This window comes from Olea europaea, unplaced genomic scaffold (assembly GCF_002742605.1).
Source record: "Olea europaea var. sylvestris unplaced genomic scaffold, O_europaea_v1 scaffold1197, whole genome shotgun sequence".
Classification (NCBI taxonomy): domain Eukaryota; kingdom Viridiplantae; phylum Streptophyta; class Magnoliopsida; order Lamiales; family Oleaceae; genus Olea; species Olea europaea.
In genome coordinates, this window is record NW_019229387.1 from 62,091 (window position 1) to 81,391 (window position 19,301).

Below are 19,301 nucleotides of genomic sequence, written 5' to 3' on the forward strand. Positions count from 1 at the left end.
TGATTTCCTATAGTGAAGAGGCTGGAGAGATATATCGAAGAGACATTTTGTTTCTTCGTACATTTGTAACATTTCTTGGTTCTTCTTAGTGGATCTTGAACTCTATCTATTTACAGATGCTCAACGGGTGATTAGGCATAAAGGCTGAACATCCGGGCCCCTTTTTAGGGCGAAAAATTCTTGCGTTGATCTTTTATTATTTCTGCAATTTATTTTAAACGTCAAAACAACAAAATAATTTCGATCTGAACCTTAACACTAATAGCATCACTAGATAACCAAAATGTAGATTGCTGCATTTCACAGAAGTTAGCTTGATTTTATCAGACCTGACATCGTTGATGCCTAGTCAGTTAATGTGGGACCCCCTCCATCGCATGCATATCACATAATTTATAGATATAACGAATACTTCACATCGCCATGGTATGAAAATAAACCCATAGCCAAGAATCTATCCAGTTTCTTTCTCATTCATACTCGGTTCTTATTTTTTCGGCAACAAACTTTATCTCGGTTACATTTGCAAGCTAACGGTGCTCAAGTGTTCAAGCATTACAAGTGGACATGGTGGTAATAAGAATCTATTGGCAGCTCTATCTTACCAGATTTTGCTGTCTATAAATATTGTAATACATATATAACAAATACTAAAGTACTCATCTTTCTGTTTTCATGGCGTCACCGTTTTAGACAAATGATGAATTACTGGTAGCTCCATATGTTTTTTGTTTATGGATTAGATATAGAATACTGCGACAAAAATAACTTTAGAACAACGAGGTAAAAGACCGTTCCGTGAGTTATAACGTCACCAATATTTATGCCCCACAAGTTTTCATTGCTTCTCAATATGACCTGTAAAGTTGAAAGGGTGAAGCAGCTAAAATGGCAATAAATATATTTCCACCTTTTCCCCGCCAATTTTGTATACATTCAGTACATTACATCCTATGTATACATGATAAAAGTACATGAAAACTAAATCATCAACAAAGATTCAATACAAGAGAGGGCAAGCAATTTCGTAGCAGCCGGGTGTATCTCGACGCCAAGTACGAGTCATTACACAAAATCAAGCAACCCACAAAGCATTTGACACCGGCTTCCATGAACAGAAAACAAAGGTTACAAGCCCTAGGAAGGTGATGGTGGGACCTTGTGCAGCCCAGTTCCGACTTCCTGAGACCCAACTGGTTTATTTGACAAACGACATTTCTAGCATTTGGTTACAGAAGCCAATTTTCTTTTCCCTTGGGGAAAGAGAGAGGTTACAAGCCCTGGGAAGGTGACGGTGGGCCCTTGTGCAGCCCAGTTCCGACATCCTGAGACCCGACTGGTTTATTTGACAAACGACGTTTGTAGCGTTTGAGTACAGATACCAAATTTCCTTTTCCCTTGGGGAAAGCCACATCACCAGCTGCAGTGCCCGTACGACCCTTTCGGCAAGATATAGCAGTTTCAACATTTTTTATGACATCTAAAAGCATTGCTGCAGTTGTAAATTTTCCCCGAACCGGTTTTGGAGGAGGGGGCAAGCTCCCATTTGAAATTGGAGGACTTGACCTTTGCTGGTATTCTACTGAAAGCTGAAGGCAGAAACAGGGAGCCATTGGAGCACGAGGTTTCGTAAAGGCTAGATCAATAATCCCCTGCCAAAGATGTATTTATGTCATCAAAGGCCATTGAGAAAACTCCGGACAACAAACCAAAAATCTTATTCATGATAAAAAACAAAAGTGAAAGCCATTTACCGTCTATAACCAAAAAGCATTTCAAAGTTCAATTTTCTCGATAAAACACCACCTCTCTGTTTGAGAAATAGTTCTCTCTCAAAAAGAAGATTAAAGATAGAGATCTAGTGGTTTCAAGTCCCAGAATAACCAGTTCAAAAATACAAGTAAACAGTGTTTGGCACAGGTCGGTTCGAGCCGATTCCAAAGAGAAACAAAACCAAGAATTAGTTGTAAATGGAATCGTTGGGTCCAACTTTAATTATGGAACTGGATCCTGACCGTTTGGTTTGGTTCAGATCCATTTTGTTAGGTTCCGTACCATAATAAAAATTTTCAATGTTTCCATATTTCCAACAACTATTCCATTCTCGTAAAGTTTGAAACAATGCAACATTAACCTAACAAATGATAGGTTTCATCTTACAAAATAACAAATATAGTCCAAATTTAATTAAAAACAAAACAAGTTGTCTAATAACATTCATTCACAATTGTATACAACATCTGACACAGAACTGGTGGTGAATGAGCAAAATTTTTCCTAGAAAAATATTAAGGACCCGTTTGTTGCAGATTGTTTGAGATTAAATTTTGTGAAAAGTAATATTTTTAAAGAATATATGGTTAAAAAGTAAGGAAAGTCACTTGAAAAATTATTTTATTGAGAGAATGTATGGTTGAAATTTTTTAGTGAGTTCGGGAAAAATGAGTTTTAAATGAATCTACACCAAACAATGGTCAAAATATTTTGCAGATTCGATATCAAAATATAATAAATAAATAAATTAGGAGACTCAGTTCTAGGTCAAGACTTAAGAAAAGAACCGAACCGAACCGAACCCCTCGGTTCTTCATTCTAATACCCATAATTTGACCTAAGAAGAACCTAACCTAACTGCTCTGTTTGGGTCCCCAATTCGGTCCAGGAGTTGCGTCCACCCCTGTGTGTAAGTGATGTCTTAATGTTGCCAAAGTTCAAGCCATTTGGAGTACAAGGACATAATGAGTACAGGGGGATTACTTTATTGAACAAATATCCTAATAGCAGCACTAACTGCCCACTCCAAACACCTCACACCAACCCAAAAACCCCAAGAAAATATCTAAGAATTCTTGTATAAATACTTTTGATATTCATGAGCTTGATACAATACGAATACATGTTCCTTGCAGGAAGCAATTCGTCTAAAGGAAAATTAATTAGCAAAATGACTGGTTTTCTATTTGGTATAGAAGAAAGAGGTGAGAAGAACGAAACAGTAACAAAGAAATTAAGAGTGAAATGAGAACTAAAGAAAGTACAGATGGAAATAAGTGAAAGAATAGCATTTACCTGAAGACGATTAAGTACATATGTGTACTTTCCCCAGAGTTCCGGCCTGCTTTCCACGAGTGAAAGATCAAGAATCCTGTGAATGCACCATACCCCAAAGCTAACAACAAGATCCACTCTCCAAACACATGCATCACCACAATTAGGAAATGACGGCAACTTCATATAGTCTGTCTCGTCTATCTTTATTCCAGAACCAAGCTTCCTGTCTAAATCCCTAGTTTCAACGTCATACAGGACTCTCTCCCTTACAGCCACTCGATCTATAAGATCCTCATCGGCTCCATCATTTTGACTAAACAACCAATCAGATCCTTCCAACTTCAGAAGCTTTAAAATGCAACTTCTGAAAGACTGCAGAAGCTTTGCTTCCAAGTCAATCGTAGTTTCAGATTCTAGAATTTTGGAAGGAGATTTAACAGCCACGCCAAATTGTTCATAAGGCTGCTTAGACCACAAGGAACCGGCCGCTGAACTTGAACCAAATTGTAAGGAAAAAGCATCTCTACAGACTTTTGAAGGAGAGAGTTCACCAAATCCCAAAGCAGTACCGGCCAACGAAGAAGCACTGGAACAGGTTTGCACAGGTGCTAGGCGGCTAATGGATTGCCCATATCCAACCTGATTCTTCCATTGAGAGCTGTTACCAGACAGAGAATAGTCTTGCCGTGGGATACAAAGTCCTGACATGTCAGGTAAACTGTAATATTTCTTCACATTGACTGAACTATTAGTGTTATCCACAGGTTCAGGAGAGGAAAGGTCGTAAACTGCTCTTTCAGATTTCAATGAACTGTTTCGAGAAATAGGAACGTTATGAAAACCAGGTGGCCTGAAAGTGCTCAACCCGCTCTGCGGCTTCTGTCTTGACAGACGAGCAAATGAATCTGCGTAGTTTGATTTGATCAAGGGTGAGGACTTCTGGTTTAATGACTCCAATTGAGCATTTATATAATCAGATTCTTTTTCTTTAGACAATCGACTGAGATAGGAAGCCAATTGATAACCATGAATAGTGACTGGCTGTTGGTTATAGCCAACAGAAGATGCTGGAACATGCATACTGTAATAGCGCCTCTCAGCAGAGTCAAGTGCATTGTGGCTGGAACTTTGCGTGTTGGCATCAAATAATTGCAATTGAGTTGACCACATTGGTGACCCCTGCTGAACCCCAAGAGAGGACTCCACACCACTATGTCCAATCTGTTGAAGGGGAGGACTGTAAAGACTTGAAGTTCTCAAGTCAGATCCTCTTCCACACATAGTTGAAGAATAGCTTGGAGAATATCCAGTAGACTCTGTAGTAATGCCTTCTCCTTTAACTGATGCAAAGGATGATTTTGGATCTACCTTCGAATCAATCCCCAGCAAAACATCCAGTTTCTTAACCTTGGCTTCTTGTGTGGCTTGCCCATGCAAATCAAACAGCTGTCCCCAAAATTCACCAAGAACTTCAGTCAATTGGCGCCTTGCGGCACGGCCTAGTCCTGCTAATCCCGATAGACTTCCAGGACAACTTCCTAAATCATCACCTTTTCCGCTAAGACTTCTAAATGATCCTGGGCCTTCAGAATTCAAAGACTGGATGCTTTCAGATACATCTTTAGTAGATTCTTTTGGCTCCAAAGGTTCTCCTTCATCATCCCTCTCATTCTGGTTACTTCCCTCTATACTCAATGTCTTTTCCACAATGTCCTTTGTCTCACTGTTGAAGGTGATGGCATCTGTAGATACATCTTCAAGAACCTTGCAAACAGGTTTAGCCATAGCTGTCTCTCCAAGGGTTGAAGACGCCTCAGGAGAGCACACAGAAAGACCTGATAATGTGATTTCAGATTTATTCTTCTCAATTGTGGTCAAATGAAGATTACTCTCAGAATCCAACAGCATTTCCGTCGATTTTAAACCAGGACTTTGAACTGATGCGTTTTGATGGCTTCCAAAAGATTTATCCAACAACAATGCAGGAACTTGCTCCTCCGTCGCCTTATCTATTTGATATTGGGCTTCACTAATTTCTAACTGATCTCTCTCTGCAGATGCCTCTGGCACAGAAAATTTGACCTCCCAGTTATCTACTCTGGAACTTGCAGATTTCAATGGAGTGGTTGCCAGCCAAAGCATCAAACAGATAAAGAAAGAAGCCGTTGCCAGAAGAATAAGATAAGAAATAGGCATGCTACCCCCTAGGCTCCACTTCAAATTAGTAACCCAATCACTATTGCCAAATATCATCTCTATTACAAAAATAATCTTCAGCCCCAGCATCCCAATAAATGAGACTAAAGCGAAAAACTCAACCAGCTGAGAAACTTTATAAGCACCCATAATTGATCTGGATGAAGCAACTCGGAATAGAGGAATAACAGAAGATGGGAGCAGAAGAGCAACCATAACCTGTGTAAAGATCAGGAGTTGATATATACCTTCAGCTCCTGAATTCCACACACAATAAAGGGCTGGAATGATGGCAATTATTCTGATGGTTGCACGATGAAGCCAACCAGGAATGTCCATTCCAAAGAAATCATGGATAATTACTTGCCTACCACGACTCCATGTTATTGCTATTATTTGATTAGAGAAAAACAATATCAGTATCAAGGCCAAAGAAGTTACTGAACTCTTGAATACCTGCATTATTATAACAGAGCTCCATTAGAATGTAAACATGAGAAAACGACAACTGAATATGGCTGACAGGGAACAATTTCTAGCATATCCAACCTCAACCTGATCCAACAATGACAATGCATCCTGAAAAGTGAGCAAAACGAGGTCTGTACTGTGGAACACATTGGCTGCCAAGTTCACTAGCACACAGTTCACCAGAAAAATGCCACTGAAGACGCATAAAGTAGCAATAAAATGGTCATGGCACAAGGCCCCTATAGAAACAGTAGTTGGCCCTTGATCTTGCTGCAAAATAAAGGAATGATGGAAAAAGAGCAGAGTTCTGTTAATCTATAAAGAAAAAATAACCAACATAAAAAAGGGGGGAAAAGAGAGAGAGAAAGACACACGTGCACCCTAGCCACTACTAACCCAAAGTGTTATTGACTACAAAAGCTTGATGTCGATCAGAAAAATCATTAAAAGAAGTCATTGTCGGAGCACTCTATCTACCAGTAACTCAAGGTGTGCACTGTACAGGTGTAAACAAGCATAAGATGATATGAAGGAGATTATGTCAAATGCACAAAATTTCTCAAGTTGACAACTTAATAACAATCCAGATCACAATATGTCAATCACGAAAATAGATCTAAGGGAAAGTGCCCACAAATTTTCGGGGAATGAGCGACATGGTGACAATTCACAATGATCATAATTTCTACTTTCCATAGACCAAAAATTGAAGAAATTGTCTTGAAGGTATAAAAGCATCATGGCAGAATAATTTTCTAAAGAATCCTGTAATCGAAGGAATAGCCACAGCTTGGAAGTGCTGCCAAAGTGCGGCAAACATGAATCCCACAAAAATAAAAAGAATATATGCATGCTTGCACAAATGCTAGTGCAAATGATCACACATGCGCACACAGTCACGCCCGCGCAGAGAGAGAGAGAGAGACCTGTACAATAGAAGAATGAAGGTAAAAATTGTGAGGCGTTATACTTGCTCCAATGAGACTCATCAAGGCATATGCACTTTCCCCACTCAACTTTGTAAGCATCCCACCCATGGAAAATGAGCTTTCTGGTTGACTTATCAGAGCTCCAAAAACATAAGATAATAGAATTAAGCTTGTCAAGCATATGGATAAGAACTTTGCCTTGCGATTCTCCTGGAACCATATCAATGAACTCAGACAACTATTTAAATTTGTATTGGTAATGCTTTAAAAATTGTAATAAAATGAAATTAGCAAAACTTACAAGAAGGGTATCAAGAAATGGAAATAGAATGGCATCGATGCCTGTTAAGAAAACACAGCTAAATAGATCGATTCCTAAGATAGCATTAAGTCCGTAAGCAGTACCCAGAACCTACCAGAATAAGTTATATGTATCATCAATAAGACAAAGATAGTGGAAAAGGCAACAGCTAACTTCAAATGGTTTTAAGAAAAGAGAAGAAAAGGAAAATCACCATCATAAGGTCCAATGCAATTATCGAGATCTCAGCTTGAACTCCTAAGAATGCGCATGTTATGTTGTCATATTCCTCACTGCAAATCTTTGACAACAGCAAGTACGATCAGTTAGCATATTGTTCAACATTTACGTAAAATAACAAACTCTCAAGCAGAATAAAGCATAAATTTTAGATTTAAAAAATAATGAACAGTCAATTGGAAGAAAGAGGGAGGAGAGGAGGGAGACCAATCGAACTCTAAATACCAATATATTATTAGGAGAAACATATAACTTGCAATCTGGTACATTATATACCCCTAGGAAACATATCATAGTTCTTAAGATTAGAAGCTCATAAGAATTGGGGAACATTTTAACCTTTCACCAGATGAAGGAATATACACATGCAAAATAAGATGCTGAAGGCGAAAGACTACCTGTGCAAGATCTTTGCCAGTGACCACAGCAATACAAGCTGAGAGGTACTGACACAGAATTGCGACGCAATTAAATACAAGCATGAGTAACAGCACATCAGAACCGAAGCGAGCTCCCCCCTCAACAGTTGCAGCCCACTTTCCAGGGTCTATATAGCTGATAGCAATCCAAACCACAGGTACAGCAGAAGCAAGCACCCGCTGAAGAACGTTTGGCCGATGGCCCGTGCTCAAAGTCTCAGATTCCATTTTTTAATTAATCAGATGTAAAAACATAGCATTATCATCTGTTCACACTTCCAGCGCAGCTGGAAAAATGACCAAACATTACCAAGCTCAGTAATTAGATATGCCAGTTGCAAACAGACAATGCACTCCAACCTCTAAAAGGCTGGGTATGAAATCAATTAGAAACCACTGTATTCATAATATAACCAAAACCTATAATTGCATATCTTCCAAGAGGGCCAGACCACGATCTTACACGTTCATCCATACAAATTCCTGTATCATTTCACTATTCACATGAGAACTGCAGAGACAACAGATCTTTTGACACCAGTAATGTTCACAATTAAAATACCTTCATCTTGAGGTAGAACTGATTTCACTCCTGCCAAAAGAAGATAAGTTTTGTCTGAATTGAATTCTTCTTCTTTGCCTGATGATGAGAAGAGCATAGGTTGAATGGTGCTTCTGACCACCAATTATCTCATTAAATCACAGAATGAGATTATGATCTCTGCTCAAAAACTTCAAAAAGATAAACACTGCTAAAATGCTTCAATGTCAAACTCCACTAACCATCCTGATTCAATAAAGCAACTTCAAATATGAACGTAATATCAAGAATGTAGGTAATATATCAAGATCTGAGCATCATGACATGTTCAAATGCTGTACAAAAGCAAGAACTTGAGGATATCAACAATTGTTATCATCCTCAAAAAATGCATCGATATTTATAAAAAATAGAAAGCTGAGTATTAACTACGAGAAAGTCGAATCCCAATTGAACAACTTAGATTTAATGAGGCTACGTTTGCGAGCATTTGGAACCTCAATATTCAAATTCGAAATAATTACTTTCTCGTTAAAAAATGATGTTTAAAGAATCATATTTTGTCACCCCAACCCCGTTAACCAAATATTGCACAAGGTCAACTGAAAATGATGTTGGAAATCAACATCTATAAAAAGTATAAACATATCAGAAATCCAATAGGCATACAAAAAATTGAACCTGACAAATTTATTGTAAACTAAGACAAAAGAATCAAAGCTTTCAATAAGAGATTACGCATATGAGTAAAACTTAACAATACGATACATTCATGGGTGTATACGAGTTAAATTCAATCACTACAACTAATAGCAGATTCGTTTCTCTTTGCTTATTAACTTGTGAAGTCAAAGTCATACAGAAAATAAAACAAACCCCCAAAATGGGATTCAACAACTTAGTAAAAGAAACAAACCAAACCAAAATAAAATTGAAACCTGAAACTGCCAATTGGAAAACAATACCACGCTTCAAATCTACCATATCATCACAACATGGATAATTACAAAGCCAAAATTTCACAAACAACACCAAAAACCAAAAAGACTTGATTTTTCGCGCAAAAACCCCAGAACCCAAAAGCCTATACCAGAAGCTGAAACAAAAGAACAAAACAAAAAAGTCCACGCACACTCAATTTAACACTCACTGTGATGGATCTGAAATTGGTAGAAAAATAAATAAGGAAGATTTCACTGAATAAATATTTATACTTCTACATGTACATAAACACGAAAGTTAACTAATTTGTACGTATTGTACACATACGGAGATTGGACAAGTGTATACAACTTTTTAGGTTTTTTTCTCCATTTCTCTTGATTTTACCTTTCTGGATTCCTCTTTTTGTGCTCAGAGTTAGATATGAGGCTTTCAGGAAGCCACGCGTTCACAGATACCTAACTGAGAGAGAGAATAAACTGTAGATATACAAAGAGATAGACCATGAGCTGGGAGAGTGTAGATAAAGTACAAAAATATAGAGAGAAGGGTTGGGGGGCGGGTGTGGGAATATTTTTGTTTTATAACAATGAAAACATTAGTGTCAGGTTCAGTTATTTTGCATTAATTTGATAACATTAATGATAATATTTTGTTTATATTAATAAATAACACATGTCAACTGATACCATAATTGTGAGGAAACAATGAATTTTTTAAGAAGAAAGTTACTTTTAGGGTTTGTCTATATATAAAACGTGGTTAACGATTCCTTCACAAGGAAGGGCTCATAATTTTTTTATTCCTCGTGAGCTCTTGCCTGTGAGGGGGGTCTGTACACCGGATGATGGAAGTTAATATCTCGATGTACAAATAGAAAAACCCTTGTTTTTAAGAAGAAAGAGAGAGAGAAAATGAAAAAAATTAACAAATGAAAACGATGAAGGGAAAAGAACGGGACAGATGGACGGGATGAATAAGGTTGAAGATAAAGATGAATTGAGGAGATCTTTCACAATGATAAATTTAGGACTTTGAAAATGATTAATAATTCACTTTGACTGCTAAAACGGTGTCATCCCAAAAAAAAATCTGCCCGAAAAACATGCACCCCCGTGCAGTAACATAAATGACTAGTAAGTTTGTACCAACTTTTTTAAATACTAAGCTGTCTTTGCTTCACATTTGAGGCGAAATTCTATGTTCTCAAATCAGAATCCCATAAAGTAAGATTTATTATTTTGGTTAAAGCAATGGTCTTAATTTATTAAGAAAACAAACGATTTAATTAGTTGTTAGAAAAAAGTAGAATGAGAAAAGGAAAGGAAAGGATCCTTAAGTTAATTATAATTAGACAGAGAAAAAAATCTGTAAATCCTTGTTTTTCTATTTGAGCCAAACGAGAAAATTTTATGTATATGTTTCAACATAACTACTCGTCCATATAACTTATTTTTGTATCTAAAAGATTCTATAAGTGGAAATTATTGAATTTTTTTTTTCTCTAAATTGAACTAAACAACTTTGCTGACTCGAGAGATGTCACTAATAATCAAATAATTGTATTAAAATAACTTTTTGATTTAGTGCTTATTTGAATAACTTAAAAGCTTGATAAAAAATTTGAGGTTAAAATCAATTCATTTTAACCACACATTTTATGAATCACACAAATTTTCAATCACATATTTTATCAAGTTTTATCAAAACCTACTAAAATTTTTATTAGAAACTTATTCAAAAAAAAAAAAAAAAAAAAACCTTAATATCTTGAACAATCAAAACCAAGTTCTGTAATAGTTACGAATTTCTGACTTGTTAATATCCCTAGTTAAGTTGGCTTTTCCATTTTATATCAGAAAGAAAATGCTGTAAAAATTTTGCACGCTATTCTTCTCACAACTCACTACTAAAAAACAGAGTTTCAGGCACGGATTTTTCGTTCCTAAAGCCTCAATATCCGTTGCTAATAATTTTCACCAACGGAATATTTGCAACCACAAATCCGTTAGTAATTTGAGGGTCGTTGATAGTTACTGGATTTTTTTTAATTGATTATAAGTGATAAATTATATTTGTGTCATCGGCTATAACTTTTGAACAAGATGATGATAATATCCTACGTCAGGTTGACATCAAAGCTCAAAATCTCATGTGGTGAGTCAATGCGATTTTAGAATATTCTTATGGAGTGGGATGGATAATGTAGGAGTGTACTTGAAAATAGATTCGATGGACTGGACTTTGGGTGAATCCTAGACTTGATTTTGGTGATGTAGGGATGAATTGCATTTGTTGCATCCGTTACAACTTTTGAATAAAGTAGTTAATGACGTGATATATTTAGATCAATTTAACATGATTTTGTGTAGAGTAATTGCTAAAATTTGCTAAAAAAAAAATAATGGATAATTTTCATTGATTGAGCTTTGAAGCGCATTAAAGAGAGATCCTAGATTTGGCCATTGAGAGGGGACCATTTGTCTCATTGTCCCATAGGCCTCATTTTACGCAAATTGGTTGCCTAATGTCATGTCGTTACAACATCGACCTCGAAGTAAACGCCATCATCTAAAATTGACAATCCTGATTGCTTACTAAGGTTGACCATACAGGTCATCATACTTAATAGGTCACCGTTGGGGCATGGACAGTATTTCTAAATAGTGTGTCTAAGCGTCATTTAGGCTCAGAGCGTGGGCAAAACGCACTCTTTAGACTAGGCGTGCTCTTATTTATTATTATTATTTTTTTCTGCCCTTAGATGCGCCTAGGTGCACTTTTTCGCAGCCATACATACTTTTTTTTATTAATATAATATTTTATAGTTTTAGATGTTTAATATGTATTATTATAATTGTTAAATAATTTTAAGATTGATTAAAAATAATATTAAAATAAGCAACATTTTTATACTCCTAGACTCGCCTAACTCGAAAGTCAACCTTCGCCCCTAATTACTTCTTACTATTTTTAGAACATTGGCTCTAGGTCATGATTGCATGTGCTCTAGAGAATCATAAATTGTCTTTGATTGGTGGAGGATGAGGTGATGATATCATAGACGTCACCTATCGCTCTGGGAGTTGTAGACCAAGCGGTTATGGAGTTATGAGAGAACGACTTTTCATGGTGTCAATGATGTTATCCACATTTTAAGAGCGACCAATGTCCCACCTTCCTTCAAATTTGATAGTCCGATCTATTCGAGTGTTTTGATTGTTCCAATAGTGTTTCTTATTCCAGATCTTATTTGTGGAGATTACGAGGTAGTGTGAGATCGGACACCAACAAATATCAATGTCAAAAAATTGTGCTCTGTGTGTGTGTGTGTCTATATTTGAACGTCTATTTACTGATAAAAAAATTCATCAACTTATAAATACAAGTAGTGTTTTGCATTTTTTTTTCCTCCGTATTTTTCAATTATGTAGGGTTTTAGGACTGAGGTTATGGTTGGTTTTTCCTTGTTGGAATTAAAATTGAAAGGCATATTTGATAAGTGAAATGGATAAGAGTTTAATTTATTTTCGTTTAATCTTATTTACTAAGGACAATTCAATTTATTGACATATATCGTTAATGGGACAGTCTTAAAAAATTATCAAACTTAATCAATATACCATGCAAAGTACTCAATACTTATTATTATCGAAATGTCACGAGCATGCTACAAATTAGGTGCGTATATGCTGCATGAATCTTTGTGAACTTACTAGTGGCATTATATACAAAGGAATATTTTTACTTATAAGTCAATTTTATAAACTTAAACAACCACAATAATTCGGAGTCGATGTTCACAAACCATTTCATTCATTTTTCGGTAATTTAACATATTGTCCATTAATCACGACAAGTCCTATATAATTTCACGCACCAATGTGCTACACATGAGACCATGAAATCTTTAGGACTGGAGAATTCTTGGCAGTGAAGTGGAAAAATTAGAAAGATACAAGACTCGATGGAGACTTTTATGTATTTTTTGATCAATCTCTATATCAATTAATTGCGCTGCATGAATGGCATGAAAATGACAGGACAGATAATTTGCTTTAAATAGAGAATAAAAGAAGATAAAACTTTCAACTACTTCTAGGAAATTACTTTTCACTGACAATATTAAACTATGCTTGGTTTAGATAAAAATTAGATTTTTAATAAATTTTGATACAAATTGATAGATTGTGTAGTTGAAAAGTTGTGAATCTCATTAAATGTGTGTTTAAAATTAAATATTGACTTTAACTTAGATTTTAGCCAATTTTTTTTAGTTAACCGAACATGGGCTACTTATCTTTGGAATAATTTATAAGTCAAATCAATCACCTAGGCCCCGTTTAGCACATTAATGTAAAAATGAGAGTGAAAAATATAGTCTTTATAGGCCCCACAAAAGAGATAGAAAGTCAAATATTGTGATTTGATGTAATGGATAACAGTCATATTTTTTATTTTAATGAGCAAATAATGAAACAAATGGAGGCCTAATATGCCCATGTTTGGATTAGTTTAAGAGGTTGATAAAATTTAAATCAAAGTTAACAATTAATTTTAATACATATTTCATGCGATTCGTAGTTTTTATCAACTTTCAACTACACCAAATCAAATATGGGCTATATACCAAACCCAAATCCTAATCCTAAATACATTATTTTGATTTCAACTACATCTTGTTTGATTATTATTTTTTTCAAAATATATTTTTCCCTCACTTTTTTTTAATCACACACTATTCATTAAAATAATATTATATACAAATTTAAATTTTTTTCTTTATTTTTTTTACCACACATTCTTTATTAATCTAATATTTCAAAATACATTAAATATTATATTTAATAAATAAATATGTCATATTAATTGTTTCATTTAAAAGGTTAAATCATTGAAGAAAAAAATGGACATTTATTTATTGCACTCGTCTTTTAAACACTCTCATCACATTAAAGCTTGAAACATGACAACTTGTCAATGAGACTTAAATTTTGATATTTTAATTTCCTTTACTATAATACTACTATCATCCACATCAAACTATTGGAAATGTAGCATATTAATCTATTTAAATTTAATATTTCACACATCTCGACTTTAATCATCCTTAGTCTTACTCAATCCCTGTTTAGTTTTGCTAAAAGTAAATTTTTAATAGAATTTGATAAAAGTTGATGAAATATATGATTAAAAAATTGTGGATTAATTGAAATTTACGGTTAAATTAACTGTTGATTTCAACTTAAATTTATATCATTTTTCTAACGAAACCAAACAAGAATCCTTGCAAAGTATTGCTTAGTAAAACATGTTTGGTCATGAACTACACATAATCCACATTTTATACTAAATATAAACCTTAATAAAAAACTTGCGTCCAAGCCTTTTTTCATGTAAATTTTTTGTTATAGATTTTATGGGGGGAGGGGGGATTGAAGAATGTAGGGTTACAAAATAAGAAAAAAATTATGAATACATGCAAAGTTGTTTATTTAAAAAATATCTGATTGAAAAATGAGTTTTAAAAAAAATAAACTTGAAACAATCTCTACCAAACATGAATTCAATATTTCTACACGAGAAGTGAGACGGGTTACCTTTTGGAGTTTAACATTACATAAAAATCATATTTTCTGAAATATAAGTAATTTAAAAATAAATTTAGCTCGAAGAATATCATCGTACTACGAGGGAAAAACTTTCATATTTTTCGAAATTCATCATGCAATATTTTTTGAATATATAAAAGAACCAAAATAAAATCCATGAGTGGCAAACCATGATGCTCCTATTAGGCTGCAATAAGTTCCAAGACATGATTGACCCTTCGAAATTCTTGGAGACAAACCTTAAATTGATTAAAAGATATAAGACACGTGGCATCATTTAATCAACATTGTTGACTCTTCGAAAATCTTGGAGACAAACTTTAAATTAATTAATAGATATAGGACTCGTGGCATCATTTAATTAACATTGTTGACTCTTCGAGAATCTTGGAGACAAACCTTAAATTAATTAATAGATATAGGACTCGTGGCATCATTTAATCACTATTTTTAATTAATGCTGTTGATTCAAGGATGGTCATCAGTTCACCATACACCAAAAAAAATAATAAAAAATAATAAAAATAAAAATTGGAACATTTCGTCTTCCACGCTATTTTATTAATTAGGATAGAAAAATTGTGTTACATCAATTGATTTAATTTTTATAATCTATCATAAATTCTATCACTAAATTAATTATCGTATAGTGTCATTATTAACAAAAGCTGAACAACAATACTTAGTCATTGTTTGATCCACATTTTCAAAAACTCATTTTTTTCACGGAATCCACGATTTCTACCAATTTTAAACAACACATTTTATCAATTTTTATCAAACTCTGCTATAAACTTGACTTTTATCTAAGTTGAACAGGGTCTTGAATATCATTTCTCTATAGAACAATATCATACAGTTAGAAAAAGAAAAAGATATTAGTAACAACATTTATAAAATCAAACCAGACCGATTGATTCAATCAGAAAAACTAGGAATTGAATCAAAATTTGATTAGATTATAGCACTTGTTTGAGCCCCATTTTGGAAGAAAAATGCATTTTTAAACAGTGTATTAATGGAAAATGTGTAGTTAAAATATAAGAATTTTTTTTGAATTTATATGTAATATTATTTTATTGAAAATGTGTAGTTGAAATGATGTCAAAACACCATTTAAAAATGTATTCTTTCCCAAAGACCTGGGCTTAAACAGGGCCATAATAAATTAATAATTTAATTAATACTCGGTCAAGTCACCGAAATCAGTCAGTTAAACCGGAAACCAAGAATCGGTCATGGTTTTCGAACCAATTTCCCAATTTAAAAAATATATATATTATATAATAAAAAGGTTAGTTTAAAGATGGCAATCCATTTACGCATTTTCCAATCCTGTGGAGGTCTTTTATAACCATTATGGCCACATGATGCGTGATTACAAAATTAAATTACTCAATTCTATAGATTGCCAAACAATTTTTTTTTTCATCTTACAAATTATTTAGTAAAATTCAAATGAGTTTTTAAGCGATCCAACAAATTACAAATTAGTAAATTTCTTATTAAAAATCATACATTTGACATATTTGTATTTATTTTGAATTGACGTTGCGAACATTTAATTACATATTGTTATGAAAATAAAATCAAAATATATTATAAATCTCTATTTATTACCTTTGTTTTGACCCTTGTTCGACGTCGGTTGAACATCTTGGCTCTTAACTCTTTCTTTTTTTTGGGCCGATGCTCGGGCCAAATTTTAAAATATTGATTAGTAATGATATTTATCTTAACTTGGAATGATCACCATGTTTATGACTTTAAATGGTAAGATAAAAAAATATATTTCATATTCATACATTTAATTTGACTTTATCATTTCACAACATGTAACTATGTAGAATCGACGATGATCCACTAGAGATAAATATAGCATTATTATAAAATGGGCAATTATATTCACGGCACAATTTTTATTTGTTGTACCACATTTTAATTACACTCAAGGTTCTTAAGCTTTGCTCATTACAATATTTACATTCTTAACGATTTTCATGTCCTTCTTATCATCAAACATTTCATTATTTAACATATTCTGTATTTTATAATAGTTTTATATTCAAAAGCCCATTGAAATGATGTAAAACAACTTATTTTTCATCATATTTAAAAAAAAATTGCTGAAAAAATATTTTTCCCTCATTTCAAAACATGAAAACAAAATATTTTGATATTAATCATTTTTAAGAGCGAGATATACTAATTATTGAAATGTTGAAGATAATAATTCGACGAAAAAAGGTAAAAAAAATAATAATAATAATTACAACGTGAAAAGATTGATGAGTTTTTGAAATGTGTTGTTAAAAAATTGTGGAATACATGAAAGATATAATTAATATTGATTGTTTAACTTTAACTTAAATTAAAATCAGATTTTAATTTAAACCAAACAGGCTTTTAAACTGACCTTTTGATTTAATAAAGTCAATATAATTAATTGTCTTAAAAAATATTAATATGTTGGAAAACTCCAATAATATTCTTTTATTCCACATAATTTGCACATGCTGGAATCAACCGTTGGCAGTTCAATGAATCCAAACAGTATTTACTTTCCCATATATAATTATTTTATCTAACTATAATTTTATTATTAGTTCACATCTCAACAACACAAATATTTTGCATCCGACTGAACGCATTCATTGAACTGTAGCATACTCCCTTCAAAAACTAGCACAAAAATCAAAATCTATTTTTCTGTTTTATATTATGACATTATTAAAATCTCTTTTAAATTAGCGCTATAATCAAAAACTGTTTTCTCGATTCTTTCACTTCAATTATCTGATGATTATACCCATGTAGACTATAGAATATTCCATTGTTTCCCTTCGATGCCTAAGTACACACTAGCATGCTTTTCTAAATTTTAAATCTACGATGAATTTGAAAGTATATTATATATTTATTTGCAAAGACTGATCATAATTTAGGATGTATTCGTCATGGTTTTTGAGAAGTCAAAAAAAGATTTTGAGATTGTAAAGGTGCTTTTAGGACTAGACATGTTAGATTAATTTTATAAAAGCAATTCATTTAAGCCCCCGTTTGACCCCCATTACCTGAAAATGAAAATGGGGAGAATAATATTTTTTTTAGAAAAATGAGTGGTTGAAAAAGAAGGAAAAATTTTCGATTTACGTGTAATATTATTTTATGGAAGATTGTGTGGATGAAAATAGGAGAGAGAAAAATGAAATATAATGTAATTAAATTTAATGGGGATCAAACGGGGGCTGTTTGAAGAGTTTTTAACGGAAGTTAGTCAAATGTGACTTCTTCTACAAGTTCGTTTAAAAGAGAGAACCTTTTTAAAAGTTAATTTTCAAACACCAAGTAAAACAAGTAGAAGCAATTGCCCTTAGTCCAATGCGATAGATTTATCCCCGACCCAAGTATTATTGATAAGATTTTTCTTCTTGTTATATTGGATAAAATTTTTCAACGACGCCTTTTTATCCATAACAATACGATTAAACCGCTTAAGCCAGTGATTAGGAGTAAGGACAATATGAATTACTCCCAAGAATATAGTTTTTTGCTATTCTTAATTTATCATTGTTAATCTTTGAATAATTTTAAGATATGAGTTGGTTCATTGTATCTAATCTTTCCAATGCACGTCATTTTACAAAAGTTATGCAATTAATTGTCATTTTCAGTCATTGGAGGAAATCTTGTGGAATGGACCAAAGTTGACAAAGGAAGTTAAAAATAAGGATAGTTCTAAACGAATTTAAAAGGGACTTCCATTGAAAAGGGACATTTCGAAAAATTCGCAGTATTGCTTCGTTACAAATTAGTGGGCCGGACTTGTTTTCTTCCACTTTTTCTCAGTAACTTTTCGTTGGAATAATTAGGCCCAACACTACAGTCATACATGCATAAAGAAAATAGTAATTCTATTTAGTATCACTGTTCTGATAGTAGTAGTGTCTAATTTTCTTCTACTTTTTTTAGTGACTTTTCGTTGGAATAACTAGGCAAATCTACAGCTTGACATGCATAAAGGAAATATTAATTCGATTTAGTAACACTATTGTGATAGTAGTGGTGTCTGATTTTTTTCTACTTTTTTCAGTAACTTTTCGTTGGAATAATTAGGCCCAACACTATGGCTTGACATGCATAAAACAAATATTACTTCTATTTAGTATCGCTATTGTGATAGTAGTGGTGTTTGATTTTTTTCTACTTTTTTCAGTAACTTTTCGTTGGAATAATTAGGCCCCACACTACGGCTCGACATGCATAAAGGAAATAGTAATTCTATTTAGTATCACTAATCTGATAGTAGTGGTGTCTGATTTTCTTCTACTTTTTTTAGTGACTTTTCGTTGGAATAACTAGGCGAAACTACGGCTTGACATGCATAAAGGAAATATTAATTCTATTTAGTAACACTATTGTGATAATAGTGGTGTCTAATTTTTTTCTACTTTTTTCAGTAACTTTTCGTTGGAATAATTAGGCCCAACACTATGGCTTGACATGCATAAAGCAAATATTACTTCTATTTAGTATCGCTACTGTGAAAGTAGTGGTGTCTGATTTTTTTCTACTTTTTTCAGTAATTTTTCATTGGAA

General features: G+C 33.4%; 1 protein-coding gene across 9 annotated transcripts; it reads right to left on the reverse strand.

Moving 5' to 3' along the window:
- Nucleotides 1-875: 875 nt before the first annotated feature.
- LOC111374032 (ethylene-insensitive protein 2-like) lies at nt 876-9,633 on the reverse strand. Of its 9 annotated transcripts, none has more exons than XM_022996646.1 (10): nt 9,478-9,633; nt 8,170-8,247; nt 8,028-8,090; nt 7,587-7,894; nt 7,163-7,249; nt 6,949-7,059; nt 6,645-6,857; nt 5,797-5,988; nt 3,070-5,703; nt 876-1,652 (listed from the first exon to the last, which is right to left on the reverse strand). In XM_022996646.1, exons 4-10 carry the CDS (start codon nt 7,833-7,835, stop codon nt 1,272-1,274), a joined length of 3,867 nt encoding a protein of 1,288 aa, XP_022852414.1. In that variant the 5' UTR covers nt 7,836-7,894; nt 8,028-8,090; nt 8,170-8,247; nt 9,478-9,633; the 3' UTR covers nt 876-1,271. The 9 variants fall into 9 exon arrangements, with proteins under 9 accessions (XP_022852414.1, XP_022852409.1, XP_022852412.1 ...); XM_022996641.1 differs by having other exon boundaries at nt 8,170-8,394; XM_022996644.1 differs by having other exon boundaries at nt 8,170-8,394; nt 9,418-9,633.
- Between the last annotated feature and the right edge of the window lie 9,668 nt (nt 9,634-19,301).

Bases quoted from the DNA above. Each gene is read 5' to 3' on its own strand.
- LOC111374032 (XM_022996646.1), bottom strand. From the start codon at position 7,835: ATGGAATCTGAGACTTTGAGCACGGGCCATCGGCCAAACGTTCTTCAG. The intron at 7,060-7,162 runs GTGATTTTCCTT...TTATTCTGGTAG, and splicing joins TTGCATTGGACCTTATGATG to GTTCTGGGTACTGCTTACGG. The intron at 5,704-5,796 runs GTTGGATATGCT...ATAATAATGCAG, and splicing joins CATTGTTGGATCAGGTTGAG to GTATTCAAGAGTTCAGTAAC.